The following is a 19,714-nucleotide window of genomic DNA, read 5'->3' on the forward strand; positions in this document are numbered from 1 at the left end:
TAACCATGTTTGGCATACATGTTTCTAGTAAGCTCTGTACTATTGCTTCACTCAATTATGTCTTCAGTGTGTTGGCTACTTCAATGAATCTGAAGTCTGTCAATGTTTAGAGTACGTCTTTTAATGGGCAAATTTAAGACTAAATCAATTATCATAGCTTTTATAAAGAGAAGACAATAACCAGAGATCCTACAGGTCACCAAAGTAACAAAAATTTGGAATACCAGTGGCATATTTGGACTTTAAGAGGTATATGAAAACACGAAATATGTAAAGAGTATAGATAAATAAGAAAATGTTGTATTTATACATTATGTGAGACACCCAAAACATACTGAAATGTCATCAAGCTGTGTAACACATCTTTAGAAAGAGAGAATATGATAAAATAATTGAAAGACAGGATACTCAAGTTTAAGTTTCTTTCCTAACTCAATTGCTAATGATTAAAAAAAATGCCAAAGTTACCGAAATATTATGAGCCCTATTTTTGCAAATTAGGGATAAATACCCATCCTCAAACGGTAAAGAATCTGCCTGCAATGCAGGAGACCCGGGTTTGATCCCTGGATTTGGAAGATCCCCTGGAGAAGGTAATGAATACTCACCCCAGTATTGTTCCTGGAGAATCCCATGGACAGAGGGGCCTGGTGGGCTACAGTCCATGGAGTCACAAAGAGTCAGACTAATACTTTCACTTTTTTCACCCATGAAACACGTTTTTATGTGTATTACAAGCTAACAATGAGTATACAATTGTGATATTTTTTCCGTGACATGAAAAATGATATGCAATTATGAGCCATAAAACACAATGGCTCGTTCATCAAGTTTATTCTACAGCCAAACACATCTTCATAATTTATGAATCAGGAGCCCAAGCCAGGATCCAGAGTTTTAAGAGCATCTGTCTCATATCCAGAATTGGCAAATTATCATCTTTTTTCAATAAAGTCACGTTCTTTCACCTCTAAACTACTTTCAGGTTCCTTCCACAGAGTATCAGCAGAAGAAGATACAGCCGTATATCTACAAAATACCACTGAACACCCCAGAAATATTGTGGTTCAGAGAAATCAATGTATTTTTAAAAGGACATCTTTAAAAACATTTCTTCACATTACTTAAAATTTAATAAAAGTTTTAATAAAGGCACTGCACCTGGATCAATGGCTAATACTGAAAGAAAACATATCTAGACTTAGAAGAAAAATAGAAAAATTCCTCAAATTTTTCCTTGTGATAACTGAATTTCTATTTTTAGATGCAGAGTTCAACCAGTGAATAGCCAACGCTTATTAGCAAAACTAACTGACTTACCTTTTTGAGTATACTGAGAATATCTACAAATCCCTTATGATTATACAGAAGTGAGAAATAGATTTAAGGGCCTAGATCTGATAGATAGAGTGCCTGATGAGCTATGGAATGAGGTTTGTGACATTGTACAGAAGACAGGGATCAAGACCATCCCCATGGAAAAGAAATGCGAAAAAGCAAAATGGCTGTCTATGGAGGCCTTACAAATAGCTGTGAAAGGAAGAGAAGCGAAAAGCAAAGGAGAAAAGGAAAGATATAAACATCTGAATGCAGAGTTCCAAAGAATAGCAAGAAGAGATAAGAAAGCCTTCTTCAGCAATCGGTGCAAAGAAATAGAGGAAAACTACAGAATGGGAAAGACTAGAGATCTCTTCAAGAAAATCAGAGATACCAAAGGAACATTTCATGCAAAGACGGGCTCGATAAAGGACAGAAATGGTAGGGACCTAACAGAAGCAGAAGATATTTAAGAAGAGGTGGCAAGAATACACAGAAGAACTGTACAAAAAAGATCTTCATGACCAAGATAATCAACAATGGTGTGATCACTGACCTAGAGCCAGACATCCTGGAATGTGAAGTCAAGTGGGCCTTAGAAAGCATCACTACAAACAAAGCTAGTGGAGGTGATAGAATTCCAGTTGAGCTATTCCAAATCCTGAAAGATGATGCTGTGAAAGTGCTGCACTCAATATGCCAGCAAATTTGGAAAACTCAACAGTGGCCACAGGACTGGAAAAGGTCGGTTTTCATTCCAACCCCAAAGAAAGGCAATGCCAAAGAATGCTCAAACTACCGCATAATTGCACTCATCTCACACGCTAGTAAAGTAACGCTTTAAATTCTCCAAGCCAGGCTTCGGCAATATGTGAACTGTGAACTTCCTGATGTTCAAGCTGGTTTTAGAAAAGGCAGAGGAACCAGAGATCAAATTTCCAACATCCGCTGGATTATGGAAAAAGCAAGAGAGTTCCAGAAAAACATCTATTTCTGCTTTATTGACTATGCCAAAGCCTTTGACTGTGTGGATCACAATAAACTGTGGAAAATTCTGAAAGAGATGGGAATACCAGACCACCTGATCTGCCTCTTGAGAAATTTGTATGCAGGTAAGGAAGCAACAGTTAGAACTGGACATGGAACAAGACACTGGTTCCAAATAGGAAAAGGAGTCCATCAAGGCTGTATATTGTCACCCTGCTTATTTAACTTATATTCTGAGAACATCATGAGAAACGCTGGACTGGAAGAAACACAAGCTGGAATCAAGATTGCCAGGAGAAATATCAATAACCTCAGATATGCAGATGACACCACCCTTATGGCAGAAAGTGAAGAGGAACTCAAAAGCCTCTTGATGAAGGTGAAAGAGCAGAGTGAAAAAGTTGGCTTAAAGCTCAACATTCAGAAAACGAAGATCATGGCATCCGGTCCCATCACTTCATGGGAAATAGATGGGGAAACAGTGGAAACAGTGTCAGACTTTATTTTTCTGGGCTCCAAAATCACTGCAGATGGTGACTGCAGCCATGAAATTTTTAAAAGACGCTTACTCCTTGGAAGGAAAGTTATGACCAACCTAGATAACATATTCAAAAGCAGAGACATTACTTTGCCAACAAAGGTCCGTCTAGTCAAGGCTATGGTTTTTCCTGTGGTCATGTATGGATGTGAGAGTTGGACTGTGAAGAAGGCTGAGTGCCGAAGAATTGATGCTTTTGAACTGTGGTGTTGCAGAAGACTCCTGAGAGTCCCTTGGATCCAACCAGTCCATTCTGAAGGAGATCAGCCCTGGGATTTCTTTGGAAGGAATGATGCTAAAGCTGAAACTCCAGTACTTTGGCCACCTCGTGTGAAGAGTTGACTCATTGGAAAAGACACTGATGCTGGGAGGGATTGGGGGCAAGAGGAGAAGGGGATGACAGAGGAGGAGATGGCTGGATGGCATCACGACTCGATGGACATGAGTCTAAGTGAACTCCGGGAGTTGGTGATGGACAGGGAGGCCTGGCATGCTGCGATTCATGGGGTCGCAAAGAGTTGAGACACGACTGAGCAAGTGATCTGATCTGATTTACAACCTTTCTTCAGAGAAGATTTTAAATGAGCATTCTCAGTTGAGCCGAACATCATAAGAGTATTTTAAGGTCAATTTAGAATGAAATTTTCCCAATAACCCTTCACTGTGGTTTGTTTTTTTTGTTTTTTTGCATTTCTTTCAAAAATTTTTTTACACATGAAAGTTCTTATTGCTTAAATTAAAAGATGATTAGATTTCAGACATCTTTTTTTATCACCGTAAGTACAATAGTTTTCTATTCTAGTTAAGAAAATATGGACTGACTAAAGGTTTATAGTGGTTGAAAAAACATTTAACTTACCTCTGCCTGTTCTGGAGTTTCTCCTGCAAAGTAAAAGATGTAATGTTCTTCACTAAAGTGCTGAACCACTATCTGGAAACAGTTTGGCCTTTAAAATACAAACAAAAAGTTATTAGGAAGTTCAACAAAATGTACTGATTACAGCACTTATACCAACTTTAGGGAAAAAAAATCAATATAATTATATAATTTATACAAAATTAACAATTCATTTAGAGACAAAATCCACTGTACTAGATTACTAAAAAGAATATGTCAGCTGCATATACTTTAGAAAGCTTTCTGTCTGTAGTACTGAAATCTATCAAAGTTTAAAAACATTTCAAAAGTACTATGTAAATTATTTTAAAATAGAAAAGTTACAAGAAAATTGAAAAGTTAAAATTGAAGCAGAAGTGCTAGAATTGAATATAGCTAATCTAAAGACTTTAAAACAAATAAAATATGTTACTAAACTTGCAGCTTAAGGATGATATATAATACACATTTCTATGTACTGAGGAAAGACTAGACATTTTGGGTTCTTTAGACCCAAAATGTTCTTAATGGCTATCTCTCAGTAGATTATGGGTGATTTTAATTTTCTTCTTTATAACTTAAAAATTTTTTTAACAACTGGCCATTTTTCATCTTTTAAAATGGAAATGTCAACAAGCATATTTTGAGGATCAGATGACCTAATAGTAGTGTACACTAAATATTAGTTCTGTTCTTCCTATAAGTATGTACTGTACTACATATGATTTACTTGACAAGTAAATACAATATTAGTAGTTTACATTTTTTGAAGATGTGTTGTTTTTCCAATTAGATTTGAAAGTTTAAAAGGGCCTTCAAACTTTTGTAATTTAATAAGTGTTATTTGTATTTCTTGCTTTAACTAAAGAAATATCTTAGATCTTGGTGTTAGAAGGTCATAGCAAAATACCCAGAGTACAAGCTTAACATATGGATTAAAGATAAAAAACCATGTCTTCAATGCTTTAAGAATACCATAGAACAGTGGAATATGTCAATTGAAAACTTCTGACTCTGAAAGTGATTTGTACCACACTAACCCTCCTGGATGGATAAAATATAAACCAAACAAAACACAACTGTATGAAGTCACTGGAGAACAATGAGGTGGCTAAGACTTGAGGGACCAAGATATAACGAGGTGAGACTGACATTCTCCACAACTGTTCTTTTCAAGGTGTTTGCCAAATCCTAACTGTTTAGGGCAGGAAGCTGAGGCAATAAGCAGAAAGCATCTAAGAGGCTAAAAAGCTAACCAAGCACATTCAGAGTTTCACAGTGTTGGGAGAGACAAATGAGTTCAGGGCCTTTAGATGAGCAGGCTTTCTGTTGAGACACCTGAAGGGCTATGCCTTCAGAATTAAGAGCAAATCAGAGATAAAACAGCCTTCACCAATACTTGCAGTTGCTTCCTAGGCAGATCAATATGAACTACCCCTACTCTAACTATCTGGCAGAAGAACAGTCCTCTCTGGAGGCAATAACACTATGTATAGCTTCTACAGTTTCTCACATACTATGTCCACTATTTAGTCAAACATAAGTTGACATTACAGGATCAAATGACTGAAAAGCTGAAAGAAAAACAAATGAGAAAGATCTACATATAATACAGATGTTGAGGACAGATACAACTTTCAAATATTTTTAATAGTAATTAAAATTCTTTGAAAAAGATAATAAAAAAGAATTTTGTTAGATAACTAGAAAGGACGACTCAAGTGGAAATTATAAAGTGGCAAATGTAATGAATAAAATTAAGACCTCAACAAATGCATTTAACTACAGAAGAATAGTAAACTGAAAGACAAATCAGAAGAAAATATCTAACCTGAGGCACAGAAAGGAAAAAAAACATTATGAAAAACATAGAGGAAACTGTTTAACAGACACATGGGATGTAGTGGAAGGTCTATAACCTGCAATGTGAATTCCAGAAGATTCAAGTGAGTGTGGCAGCTGGGCTGTTTAAACAGACACTAACAGAGAATTGTTCAAAACCGACAGGAGACATCAGGTCTTAAGAATAAAGAAGCTTTGAAAACACGATAAATTTTTTAAAATATTTTTTTAAAGTAGGCACATATTGATTTAACCTTTGAAAATCTAAGAATAAGGAAAGATCTCAAAGCTTCCAGAGAAAGATGACATAAGTATACACCTTGAAGGAAAAAAAAAAATATCCATAGTCTCCAAAAGAGAAACAATCAGAATGACAAAATGTTGGAGACTCTTTACAAGGCTTTACAAGAAAGAAAATAATCACCAAACCTAAAATGTAATATCCATCAAAAACATCCTTCTTAAAAAGATAAAACAATAAATACTGCCACAGTAGAAGATTCAGCCTAAGAAAAGGTAAAGGTGCAAATCTCCCATGTAAATATTCAGTACAGCAATAACTCTGTATGACTGAAATGTCTTTCAACTTGTGCTTCTGAAACAGTTAATATTTAAAATAAGCCACTTTCTGAAAAAAAAATATAACATATATCTGATAAAATACTTGTAATCAGACTATATAAACAATTCTTACAACTCAATAAAAACAATAAAACCAGAAAAAAAAATAAAGTAAAGCAGTATTAAAAGTCAGAAGTTTAATATAAAGAAACAGAATATTAGAGACATCTCAATAATACTGAAAAAACCTGGAAAAATTGCACAGCTACACAACTAAAGCACTGGAGACAACAGCTGAACGGCAGGGCCGACCAGCATTCCTACACCACAGGCTGGGTGTGCACTGCAGTCATCTCCACTGCTGTGGGGGCCATGAACTTTCACATTAGACTCCACCCAGATGCTCAAGGTAAGGCAGTATACTGGGCTCTACGCTTACACAAAGCAAGAAATATACAATGACTTTATCTATTTGATAACACAACAAATAGTGTATTCTCAGTATTTTCAGTAGTTACTGGAGGAAATGTTCACTGCTCCTTTCTCTGGCACTGTTTGCCACCTTTGGTCTCATGAAGGAAGTGGCTCTGTGACAAAAACCCAGTACACACAAAGCAAGGCAGAGCAGCAAGACTGAAAGGAAGCCAGAGGTCTGACCTGCTACATCTGAAGGCCACGTTTCCCAGATTGTTAAGTGAGGGGAAAAAATCTTAACTCCTATCTTACCCAGATTTGTCTTTTTTTTTTTTGGACAGCTGTTTTCAAGAGATATTAAGAAGTGTTTGGGGCTGGGTATCAAGCAAGAGTATCAAGGTTAAATGAATTCATGAAATACTTCATAGTATTTTATGATGATTCACATAGTATTTCACGATGATTCATAGTATTTCATGTTGACTCACTCTTGATGATTCACAATACAAACATGGGCTACAACTTCAGAATGTCCCACTGTATGGAAAATTATTTGTTCAATTCAGCATCTCCCAAACCTGTTCGACCACTTAAAAGAGGCACTGTTAAATTTCAGATAATACTAACGTGATCTCCTAAACACAATTTGGAAAAAATGACAAGCTTGTACACTCTACAGGTATTTCTCTTGAAGCTTTCCCAACTTAAATAGGAAAAACTGAAGTTGCCTAGTAGAAATGCCATCCTGCAGCAGAAAATAGATTGTTAAAAATTTGTTGTAATTATCTGTGTTCCTTCATCATGCCTGTGTGCCTTACTCAGTTGCCCAGTCATGTTCAACTGTTTGCCATCCCCATGGGTTGTTCGCCCACCAGGCTCCCCTGTCCATGGGATTTTCAGGCAAGAATACTGGAGTAGATTGCCATTTCCTTCTCCAGGGGATCTTCCTGACCTAGGAAGCAAACCAGCATCTCTTGTGTCTCCTGCATTGAGAGGCAGATTCTTTACCACTGGTGCCATCTGGGAAGCCCCCATAGCAATACGTAATAAAATTGCTTGCTAAGTATACCCAAAAACACTCTAGAATGGATTCATAACAGATAGTCCATCTTTTAAGTGGTCAAATAGGTTTATTAATAATACTGATGGTGAAAGGTAAAGAAAGGCCCTTGTTACAAAAATCTAGATGGAATTAAGTGCTGAATTTGCCTTGTGATGTTCAGGATTTACTTATATTTATCTTCTTAAAAACTGTGACTTTAATGTAAGAAAAAAAGTTTTAATTTCAAACCTGAAATATTCTCTCCTCTTTTCTATTGAAATAATTGTTTTTATACTACAGTTGTCTCTCAACGTCAGCTTTCTTAGGAATCAAGTTAATATAGTACAACTGAGTGATCTAGTACTATCAGATGCATTGAGTTAACCAAGAATGATAAAATAGGAGAAAGGCGACAAGAATCAAAGTCATTCAAAAGACTGGCAGTAAGTGCAGGGAAGCACACTGCATACAGAGTAAGTCTTTATACAAGAGATCCATAGATTTCTATGTGATATAGTGGAAGTAGAATTTTATGCATAAGTTAGTCTAAAAGAGAAAAACAAAAATTATTCTAGAAAGTAAACATGACATTTTCAGATGATTTTCAGGCTCTCAAAATTGGTTTGCTATGCTTTGAAATGATCTGAACATACTATTTTATTATTAAAACAATTCCAAAAATATATAGGAAACCAATTTCTTACCTGCCAAAGAGACTATCATGAACAACATAGACAGAACACACGCTGAGATCTATTAATCCTTTTGGTTTTGTAGCTCGTTTTTCACTTTCAAAATAAATAAGTTGGGCATCACTGCCCTCTAAGATAAAATATAAATTTTTCCACCTTTTTCCCTTTCCTGTTAAAAAAAAAACAAATTGTTTTCCCTTAGCCAAATAATGAACTATAAAATCACCGATAGTAAAATCATACAAATGATCATTGCTTAAAAAAAGTCAAATATATTTCATATTTCAATTTTTATTCCCAAAACTTCAATAATACCAATCCTTATAAAATGAGAAAATGTCTGTAATCTATCTGTAGAAAAATATTTTGTTATATGCCTTGTTTTAATGAATTACAAGGTACGTGACAAGGGTACCTTAACAGTGTATTTAGAGATTTCATTACAATTAATCATTAAAATTCTCGCTTAGCATTAATTCTTTTCTGGTCATAAGGGAAAAAAAATCTCTTCTGCTAGTCATGCACCCCTCATCCCCCACATTTCTTAATGCCAAACAGGCAAATATATAAACTAGAAACCTCAATACCATGAATGTGATAAATGTCAATAAGAATTTTCACTTAAAAAAAGTTATGGACAGGTGACCAGGGGACCAAGAATCAGATGCCAACTTGTTAAATTCATATCTCAATAAGATTTATGCCCAGTACTCACAATGTTTCTATTAAGAAGCTGAATCTTTAGTCTTAAAAGTTTACACTTACCTTTTTTTAGAAGATAACCTTTTTTAACAATATTTTTATAAAAGGCATCCTTTGTTTTACGACGAATTGTATTATAAATTTCCTTGCCATCCACTGCATCATTCAGTACTTGTTCTTGATCCTGAATTTTCAAAAATATTAAAATTATTTCATGAATTCTTTATGGAAATGAAGTAAAATCTACTAAACTACCAACTTAAAAACCAGATTGTTCCTGTCTAGACATTAAAAAAATAATACCAAAATCTAAAATAATGTAACATATATATTAAGAGATTCTGCTTTCCAAAGAAATTTTCAAAAAGGTGCCCTTACCATTTCTCAAGAACTATTTTTTAAAATACAGTTTTTTGTGTGCTTTATAGCAACACTGTTTTGAAAACATGCATTTGTCCCAGCATAACTGATAGATTTGGACCAATTTGAGCATAAAGCAAATTCATGTTTGCTTATGCACAATTACATCCTCGAGAAACTCTAAGTCAGTGCAGAAAGCTGCACCCAGCTGAAATGCGATGCCTAGGAATACGCAAAATACATCCCAAAAGCCTAACGGCCTGCCCAGATTCACTGAGTGTTATAAGCCATATCCATCCAGCCACATCTGGCATCCTAATGTGTCTGATTTCAGACAGTCCTCCTTTTACCACTTCCCACTATTTACAACCCTTCTGATGGCCTCTTCCACAAGAAAACTTCAGGCCTTTTTCAAGGTAAAGTGCCTTATTTATTGAACTACTTGATGTGAAAGTAACTGCTGTTTTTGCATTGTTGAACTCTGCCATCTGATTTTGGAATACATTCTTAAATAAATGTGTTTATGTTATACATCATTTTAATGCGTATTTCTCGCTTTATGCTTTTTTGCTAATGACTTATTACTTGCTGTTTAGTTTTTAGACTGTGGAAATGATGTTAAGACAAAAAGCAAATTCAAGCGATTTTTTTTATTCAAGTTCAAATGTGTTGTAAAGCAGCGGAGATAACTAGCAACATAAACAACACATTTGGCCCAGGAACATGAACATATAGTGCAGTGGTGGTTCACGAGGTTTTGCAAAGTAGGCCTTGAAGATGAAGAGCACAGTGGCCAGCCATCGTAAATTGACAATGACCAATTGAGAGCAATCATCAAAGCTGATCCTCTTACAACTACCTGAGAAGTTGCTTAAGAACTCGTGTCAATCATTCTACAGTACTTGGCATTTGAAGCAAATTGGGAAAGGTGAAAAATCTCCATTAAGTGGGTGCCTCATAAGCTGACCAAAACTCAAAAAAAGTCATTTTGAAGTGTCATCTTCTCTTCTTCTACATGACAGTGAACCATTTCTCTATCAGACTATGATGTGCAACTAACAGTGGATTTTATACAGACAATCGGCTCAGTGGCTGGAGTGAGAAGAAGTTCCAAAACACTTCCCGAGTCAAACTTGCACCAAAAAGAGGTCATGGTCAGTGTTTGGTTGTCTGCTGCTGGTCTGACCTACTACAGCTTTCTGTATCCTGGCAAAACATTACATCTGAGAAGTATGCTCAGCAATTTGATGAGCTGCACCAAAAACTGCAATGCCTACAGCTGGCTTTGGTCAACAGAAAGGGCCCAATTCTTCTCCATGAGAATGCCCAACTGCACATTTCACAACCAACACTTCAACAGTTGAACAAATTGGGCTATGAAGTTTTGCCTCATCCGCCATATTCACCTGACCTCTCACCAAATGACTACCACTTCTTCAAGCATCTCTGACGACTTTTTGCAGGGAAAACACTTCCACAACCAGCAGGATGCAGAAAATGCTTTCCAAGAGTTTGTTGAATCCTGAAGTATGGTTTTAATGCTATAGGAATAAACAAACTTATTTCTCAGTGGCAAAAAAAAAAATGTGTTGATTGTAATGGTTCCTACTTTGATTAATAAAGATGTATCTGAGTCTAGCTATAATGATTTAAAATTCATGGTCCAAACCCGTGATTACATTTGCACCAACCTAGTATTTAAATCGGAGAAGGCAATGGCACCCCACTCCAGTACTCTTGCTTGGAAAATCCCATGGATGGAGGAGCCTGGTGGGCTGCAGTCCATGGGGTCGCTAAGAGTCAGACACGACTCAGCGACTTCACTTTCACCTTTCACTTTCATGCATTGGAGAAGGAAATGGCAACCCACTCCGGTGTTCTTGCCTGGAGAATCCCAGGGATGGGGGAGCCTGGTGGGCTGCCATCTATGGGGTCGCACAGAGTCGGACACGACTGAAGCGACGCAGCAGCAGCAGTATTTAAATATTTCTTACCCGTTTAGCATATTTCTTACCCATTTTAAATAATTCTTACCCATTACCACATATAAAAACTCTGCTAATTGTTACTAGTTTCTTATCTTTATGTGTCACTGATGATGCTTTTCAGTGTTGTACCCGTAACTCCACCTTTCCCATAATCCTGTGGGGTTTATTGCATGGTTTTATGACACTGCACTATAGGAAGGCATGTATCATAACTGCTAAATCCCCACAACCCCCTATAATAAAAGAATTAGGATGTCAAGAAGCATATAAAGATGTAAGTGCCTTTATAATGATCTTCCCCAAAGAAGTCAATCTTCAATATTACCATCTAGTCCAATGGACCCAATTTTAGTTTGTAGTTTCTTGTTTGAGCAGCTCTTATTAATTAATAAGAATTAATGCAAGAATTAATATTTTATGACTTTTTCTTAGAGATTCATGGATCCGGCTGACCATTTTATATCTAAGATATGTTATAGAATTTTCATGAATCCTATTTTTTCCTACATCTTGAAACACTCGGCTATTTTATCATCCTAGGAACCATTTCATCATGACTCAACAATTACACTCAAGTATGCTGAGGAGAACGGCAAACCACGGCACACAGACCAAACCTAGCCCACGGCCCGTTTCTGGACGTCAAGATTTACTGGAACAGCCACGGTCATTCTTTTACATACTGTGTGTTGTTGCTTCACTACAAAGGCAAAGTTTAAGTAACTGAGACAGAGACTGAATGGCCCACAAAATCTAAAATATTTATTATCTGGTCCTTTACAGAAAAGTCTGCCAACCTTTGGCCTAGAGGCTGATGCAACAGTGAAATAAATCAACTCTATTGCATCACCTGTTGCACTTTTTACTTTGTTGCCAACTATTGCAGCATCTTTCAAAAAATACAAAAGGCCATCTTTGTTATCTGTTTATTAGTTTTCACTGAGTGCAGATAAAAATTCAGAATTCTTAATTTTTTGCCCATATTAGCAAAAAAAAAAAGTGAAAAAGATGTTTGACACTTATAAAAGGAATCAGATGATGAAAGCAAAGCAACATCAATACTCTGTGATCTACTGTGATGATAAAATTGATTTTGATAAGCAAAGTTTCAGACTATAATTCTTGATATGGTAATATCCTTGATGAATTTTCTCAAACTCAAGAATGTGCTGAGAAAATGTTGTATTTCTAGGGAAATAAAGGAAATATGGTGCACTCGTCTAGTTAGTGATTCAACAGGAAGGACATCATGCAATAATTTGTGACAAGACATCTAGATGAACCTGTTTCCTAACAGAAAATGAAGATTCTTAAAACTTTTATGATTTGCATCAAGATTTACTCAATATGGCTTATAAATGGACAAAGCTATTTTGTATTTAAACATTACTGGAAGGAAACATATAATGTAGAAATTTAAAAATTCACATTGATCATTCTAATTGATGTTTATAAACCTAAACATAAAAATATATTACACTTACAGAGTAAAGACTGTACTATACAACAAAATTATGAAACAAAAGTTTTCCAAAGTATTACAGCTGATGTTGCAAGAACAAGAAAGAATCAAACTAGAACGCAGCTGAAATATATTTAAAATCTAGAACCAGTACTGCATTTTGACAGTAAAAATGTGGAAAGAACCAAAGGAATTATAAGCAAGAACTATTATAAAAGCTGTATCTGAAATTAGGGTTTACAAGATGGATATGATTCAGGTCCGTACATGACAGTGGACAACAGTTAGCTGCCTTCTATTTCAGGAACAAGCCTTTATAACCAAGGACATACAGAACAAAAATTGGGGTTTACTACATTTAGATTCTTATTAAATTTCTAATGAAGTTTTTTTTTGTACTAAATCTTCATTCTTACTCCTACAAATTATTCAGAAAATGACCAAGAAAATTAAAAAATTTTAAAGATACACTGCACCCAGATGATAAATAGTGATGACTATGTCCCTAGTTGTATAGATTTGTACTTATCAATCTTCATCACAGTAGTGATAATATTTACTCTTCAGTACAGAATGGGGCATATTTGTAGTCTACCTGGTGGTTCAGTCAAGACTTCCTGCAATACAGGAGACCCAGGTTTGATTCCTGGGTCAGGTAGATCCCCTGAAGAAGGAAATGGCAACGCACTCCAGTATTTTTGCCTGGAGAATTCCATGGACACAGAAGCCTGGCAGCCTCTAGTCCTTGGGGTCACAAAGAGTCGGACATGACAGAGCCACTTTCACTCCCTCATTTAAGACATTACAACACTGACATTTGGATTTAAATACCTGATTTCAGGATTATATAAATCTTTCCTATTTAACATAAAGGCTGGTCAACCAATCAACAATACCTACATTCAAAGACACTACAGGCAGGGATACGACCTCACGTTCCAAGTTTTGTAAGTTACTAGATGACAGGAAGGAAGGCTTCTCAGCCTCCTCTCTCTACAAAGTTCTGGAGAAGGAAGTCTCATACATTCCTCCCAAAGAGAAGAAGATTATCTGATTGGTGAGGGTGTAACAACCACTGAAGCAAGTTTTTGCACAGACCTTAGGTGTGCAGGCTCCTACTGCAGTTGTAAATCCTGCCTTTCTGAGGTAATGGCTAAGAAAACTCATTTGATAAATGAATTCAATAGTTCTCTAAGTGCCAGTGTTGTAGTTCTTGAGATACATCAGTGAATAAATCAAAGATCCTTACCCTCGAGGAACTTACATTCCAAAGATGGAAAGAGATAATAAACATAATGAATAAGCAAATTGAATTGTATGTCAATAGGTGGTAAGTGCTCTACAGGGTAGGGCAAGTAGCAGCAATAAATAATATTGTACGAGTAGGTCTCAATTGTGAAGCTAAAACTTAAGCGAAATTTGAAAGAAGTAAAAGAATGAGGCGAGTGGATATTTAAGGGAAAGTCATTTTGAGCAGAGTGAACAGCTGTAGCAAAAATCCTAATGCAGCAAAGATCCTGACATATTTTTTTAAAATAGCAGAGAAGCCAGTGTGAGTGGAGATGAGTGAGAGAGAAGGATGGTAGGAAGAGTTCAGAGGACCACGGGACACTGCACGCTACTACAGGGACTCTGGCTTTTACTCTGGATGAAACAGACCACCTCTTAGTATTAAACAGAGGCATGAAATGGTCTGACTCACATTTTAAATGGATTCCTCTAACTGTGGTACAGTTTTAAAGGGGAGTTGGGGGCAGAAGGAGGTAGAAACAAAGAGATGACATTCTCTAATAGTTAGAATCCTGCTGGGAAAGATAGGTAAGTGCTGCATTTCTCAAACTTCTATTGGAACATACTTTTACTCCAGGCCCAAAATATTTCTGGTGATGGTTAATTCTATATATATACTTTGAAGGCAGAGATGGCATGATGATCCTGACAGTTTGGATACAGAGTGTAAGAGACAAAAAGAGGAGTCAAGGATGACTTGATGCCTTAAGTAATTTACTTACCTTCTCTGGTCCCAGTTTTCCTATCTGTAAAATGGGCATAATTACAGAATCAACCTCATCAAATTGTTTAAAAAGTTAAATAAATTAATACATGTTAGACATGGTGTCTAAAATAGTGTTCAAAAGGCTCCTCCTTTCTTCTAGTGTCTGTCTCAGGAAGTGTTAGTTCCACCAAGTAAAAGACCACTGTGCTTTCTCTTTCAGCGTCTTATCCTGAGTAGGGGCATGCAGGGTAACCTTAGGGGGAATGAGCTGATTCTGTTAGCTAATCACTTTTACAATAATAAAAGGACATTACTAGCCTTTGGGTTCTCTAACAGTTAGAATCCTTCTGGGAAGAACAGGTAAGTGTTACGATTCTCAAATTTTTTTTCTGTAAACTACTTTTACTCCAGGCCCCAAATAATTGACTTCAAATAGCATTTAATGGTTTCTATGAAGTAATCAAATTGCTCTGTAATCAGCATCAGTTATTTCTGAAGTACTGAAAGCATTATAGGCACTTTTGCAAATGATAATACTTGGAAGTTTGTTCAGTTATGAAACAGTGACACAAGAATAAGGCACAATGTATATCTGAAGTAAGTTTAAGTTTTAAAACTATGCTATAATTTTAGAAAAAAGTTTACTAAATGTCAAATGCTACTTATTTTTCTAACTATAAAAAATTTAGTTAGAAAATTCTAATAAGACAAATTTAGGATGGGAAAAATGTGTGCATGACTTGTGAGCAAATAAAATTTATTACTCAAAAAGCCAATCTGAATTAGAATGCAGAATACAGCAACAGAAGTGAGTGGCAGGATCCATCATTTGTAGGTAAAGGCATCTCTGATCCAATAAAAAGATCCTAAGCAGTGGTTTCTAGAAAGCACATACCATACTACGTAGAAAAACGTTAGGCAAATTCTGCCAGAACTGCCAACAAAAGGGGTGTGGGGGGGTGTGTGTCAGTCAGTCATATCTGATTCTTTGCGACCCCATGGACTGTAGCCTCTGTCCATGGGATTCTCCAGGCAAGGATACTGGAGTGGGTTGCCATGCCCTCCTCCAGGGATCTTTCCGACCCAGGGATCCAACCTGGGTCTCCTACCTTGGAGGCAGATTATCATCTGAGCCACCAGAGAAGCCCCAACAAAAGTGGTACATAATTGCTAACTACAGATATTAGGAAGGTGTCAACAAGGAAGTGAAACTTGAGATGTAAACTTGAAAGGCAAACAGGAAGAAGCTAACATGGAGATCGCAACAAAGCACTGGAAACACAACACAAAACTGCCCTCATGAACTTTCCATCTACCAGGAAAGCATGAGGAAATGAAGCAAGATTATATTAAAATGTGACAAGATGATTCTTAAATGTATATTAAGCATCAGAATAATGTTTCTCTCTTAATTAGCAATTAATAGTCGGCTATAACGGTCAGAAACTAATTGGTTAGGAGGAAATAATGAGACGCTCAAGACACTACAAATCACTGTGGAAGTTTAGTGGGGACCCAAAAACCCTCACAATCCTTCTTTACATCCCGGGAAATTCACTACACCCATTTTCCACATAGGAAAATTCTTAATCACTATTTTGAAGTACCTTTTACTTATCCTGCTACAACCCTTTACCGACCACACTTTAGGAAGTATGGGCAAGATACAGATGCTGATCAATCACCTAGACATTAATCAACTAGCGTTCAGCAGGAGCTCTTGTTCAAGGCCAGTCCTTCTTATGTTCTGGATTTCAGTCACTCTAGCCTTCTCTAGGACCTTATACATGGAGTACTGCCACTACCCCATCCCTCACCCACCACTCACTTTCCTCAAGTACACACATGCTCAAAACTCTCTCACCATAAAACTACAGGCAAATAAAACAAAGAAGTTATAAATTTAAACCCCTTTATACCTACATCATCTTCTAGCTACTGTTTTTTATTTTCTTTACTTCCCAAGCTCACCTAGATAAACCTGGCTGTGATTTATCCTTGCTGTCTCCACTTTTGCCTCCAACAAACTCACTCCTTGACCCAGTGCAACTTGGCTTCTGTCTCCACCACTCCCTCTACTCTCAAAAAGCCACCAAGGACTTCCTAATTATCTAGAACCAACATAAAACTAAGAGATTCTCTTACAAATATTCACTTTCTGAAAGAATCTGAATAATCAGCAGTTTTAAATTTTATCCAATTTCAAATGCATGGATGTGTGCATAACCATATCACCAAAAAAAGCATTTTAAATTAAAAAGCTGATTACTGCAAAAAGAAAAACAACACTGACCTGCATGGGTACAGGTTCCTTAAGATAATACCCTTCAACAATTTGTTCTTTTCGATAGTGATCTATGATGTCCCCAATGCTGTTAAAATAAAAATTACTAACACTGACATAATTTGTCTCATAAAAATTGCAAATCTTAAAAATACACACAAACCTTGTTAGCAAGGATTATCTGTTTGCAAGTTTTTTTTCCAAAGTATATAGCCAGAATATATTAATAGAATATATGATCATTACAGTCACATTACTTTAGAAAAGCAAGAATGTTCCTAATATTGATTTACAGGTCAGAAATACTTGACTCAGAGATTTCAATTTTCTACACACTACTCCAAGCATCACTATGTGAGGAAAGGATTTAAAGTCTACTTTTTTTTCCTTTTTTTTTTTTGAGACAAAAATATCAGAGATAGAGCAAGAAATGACAGACAAATCACATTTATTTAGCAAGTAGTTAGTTCAGGTTAAACTTAAGAATTTTTATCATCCGAATGATAAATTATCATTGATAATTTATCAAAAGTTATCATTTACATACTCTGCTTTTATAATAAGATGGAGTCATAAGACAAATAGCAGGTGAAAGCAGAAACAAAAAAGGGAGGAAGGAAGGAAGAAGGCAGGCAGACCAGGAGCTAATCTTATATGTAGGATTACAGCTACAGCAGGAAAGGCTTACTGATGATTTTGATTAAAACACTATAAAATATATTTGGAAAATATTACAAATAAAAAACTGAAAATGACATTATATAATGTATTTTAACACAAACTTTAACATGAGTTTTTCTAAGTATAAAAATGTTTCTCTATAGGCAGTTTGCCATTTTACTGTCCTAAATATGTAAAACCTAGAATTTTTAACTTTCCTTTAATACACTAGAGGAAAGGATATTTTAGTGACAGCTAGGCAACATTTCTCAAAACATCTTGTTAATTTATCACTTGATTTTTTCATGGTTTTCCTACTGATCCAATAACTGTCTTATACACACATAGGTGTGTATTTATATATAGCTGGATATATATTCACTTTTTTTCATAGTTCTTCCTACTGAAAGAATAGTTGAAATGTATATATCTTTTATCTTTGGAGATACATATGTGTATATATACACACATATATATTTATCGCTGATGATAAAATATCTTTGCCCTACTACAAAATTATTTCAAATTAAATATAAATAAAGTATAATATTAAAAAGTAAAACAGAAGACTTGAAAAGATTAATAAAAAAAAGTACAAATGAATATGAACTAAATACCAGAGACAGCATTTAACATGATAGGGTGAGGGGAATGAGACAAGCAAAGAATTTTAAAGGTGAAAAGTAGGAACCAACAATTACAAATTAATACCAGCTTGGGAAAAACCTAATATTGGTGGGTAACAATATTAGTAAGTCTTAGGTCATTCTTTAACTTTCTTCCTATTAAAATGTCTCACTGATAAAAGACTAATACATTTTCTTAGATTAGATGTTCTGTTTCCTACAGATAATGTATTAACTTACTAACAAATTTGCTGCAAATAACCTGTGCATTAATAATCAAAAAATTATGTACATTATTTTGAAAGAAATAAATTATTAATTTATATTCATGTTTGACAATGTCTAAAAAATCCTTGGACATGACTAAATTACATTAAATGTCTTATAATTTCAAATATTACAGAGTCAGAAACTTTTATATAATTTTGATTCTGATAAACTATTATTTATGATATTTCAACTCTACTCACCAAAAGTAAAAGAGAACTATAAATTTCTCCCAACTTACCTGTTATAATATCGGCCTCCCATCATAAACTGATTGTTTGGTGTTGGACATATTTTAAACCGCTGAATATTTTCACTGGTCCGAAAATAAAGTGAATAGTCCCCAGGAGTATTATCTGACGGCCTCACGAGAAAACTGCAGACTTGACCAACTGTAAAAATTAATCTGTTAGTTTTATTCCCTAATTATCAAATTACAAAAGAAAAAGAGTTAAGTAGTATAATTACAAAGTACATTCAAAAGCATATACAAATTTTAATTTTCACCAGGTACTTGTTTTACAATAAAAAATCTTAAGGCAATTATTTTTTTGTATTTTCTGGTTTATGAGTCACAACCACCCATGATGTTACTTGTCTTTATTACATAAAAATACAGGGCAGAAGTTTACAGCAATGACTTCTGGTTAATAATATACATATCTGTCATAACTTGGAAAGAATACTGTAACCACAGGTAGGGGGTACTGGCTAAAACTGCTACACTGTTTGCAAATCTCATAATAAGAAAAGTGAAAAAAAAGTTGAAGTGAATTTTACTTTCGCATACTCTGTACTTAATACTTCTGATTAAACATTAAAAAGTCATAATTGTAATAAAATAGTAGCAAAAACTTATAAAGGTAGATGAAAACAACTGAAATATTTGTGTACCTAATCAAAATTAATACACATGCACTATATTTCATTTAAAAGGCATGATCTTAAAAAATCATTAGCAGCAAATCATATATCAGATATTTCATATTAATTTTAGAGAAGTCTTTTTGACATCTGCAATTAGCAATGACTCTTACCACTGATGCTTTTCTACCTTTTCTCTGTTTAAGTCCTAATGACATAGGAAAGATCAGAACTT

The 19,714-nt window shown here is 35.3% G+C and overlaps 1 protein-coding gene across 2 annotated transcripts in view; it reads right to left on the reverse strand.

Moving 5' to 3' along the window:
• The window catches only part of RASA1 (RAS p21 protein activator 1), a 115,564-nt gene that overhangs the window by 23,372 nt on the left and 72,478 nt on the right, over nt 1-19,714 (reverse strand). For both annotated transcript variants that reach the window (XM_006080228.4, XM_025292249.3), the window contains exons 8-12: nt 18,857-19,007; nt 17,072-17,150; nt 9,036-9,156; nt 8,283-8,439; nt 3,702-3,789 (exon numbers count right to left, since the gene is read on the reverse strand). In XM_006080228.4, the coding sequence (XP_006080290.2) occupies nt 3,702-3,789; nt 8,283-8,439; nt 9,036-9,156; nt 17,072-17,150; nt 18,857-19,007 (596 nt within the window). The remainder of the gene's footprint in view (nt 1-3,701; nt 3,790-8,282; nt 8,440-9,035; nt 9,157-17,071; nt 17,151-18,856; nt 19,008-19,714) is intronic.

This window comes from Bubalus bubalis, chromosome 9, assembly GCF_019923935.1.
Source record: "Bubalus bubalis isolate 160015118507 breed Murrah chromosome 9, NDDB_SH_1, whole genome shotgun sequence".
NCBI lineage: Eukaryota > Metazoa > Chordata > Mammalia > Artiodactyla > Bovidae > Bubalus > Bubalus bubalis.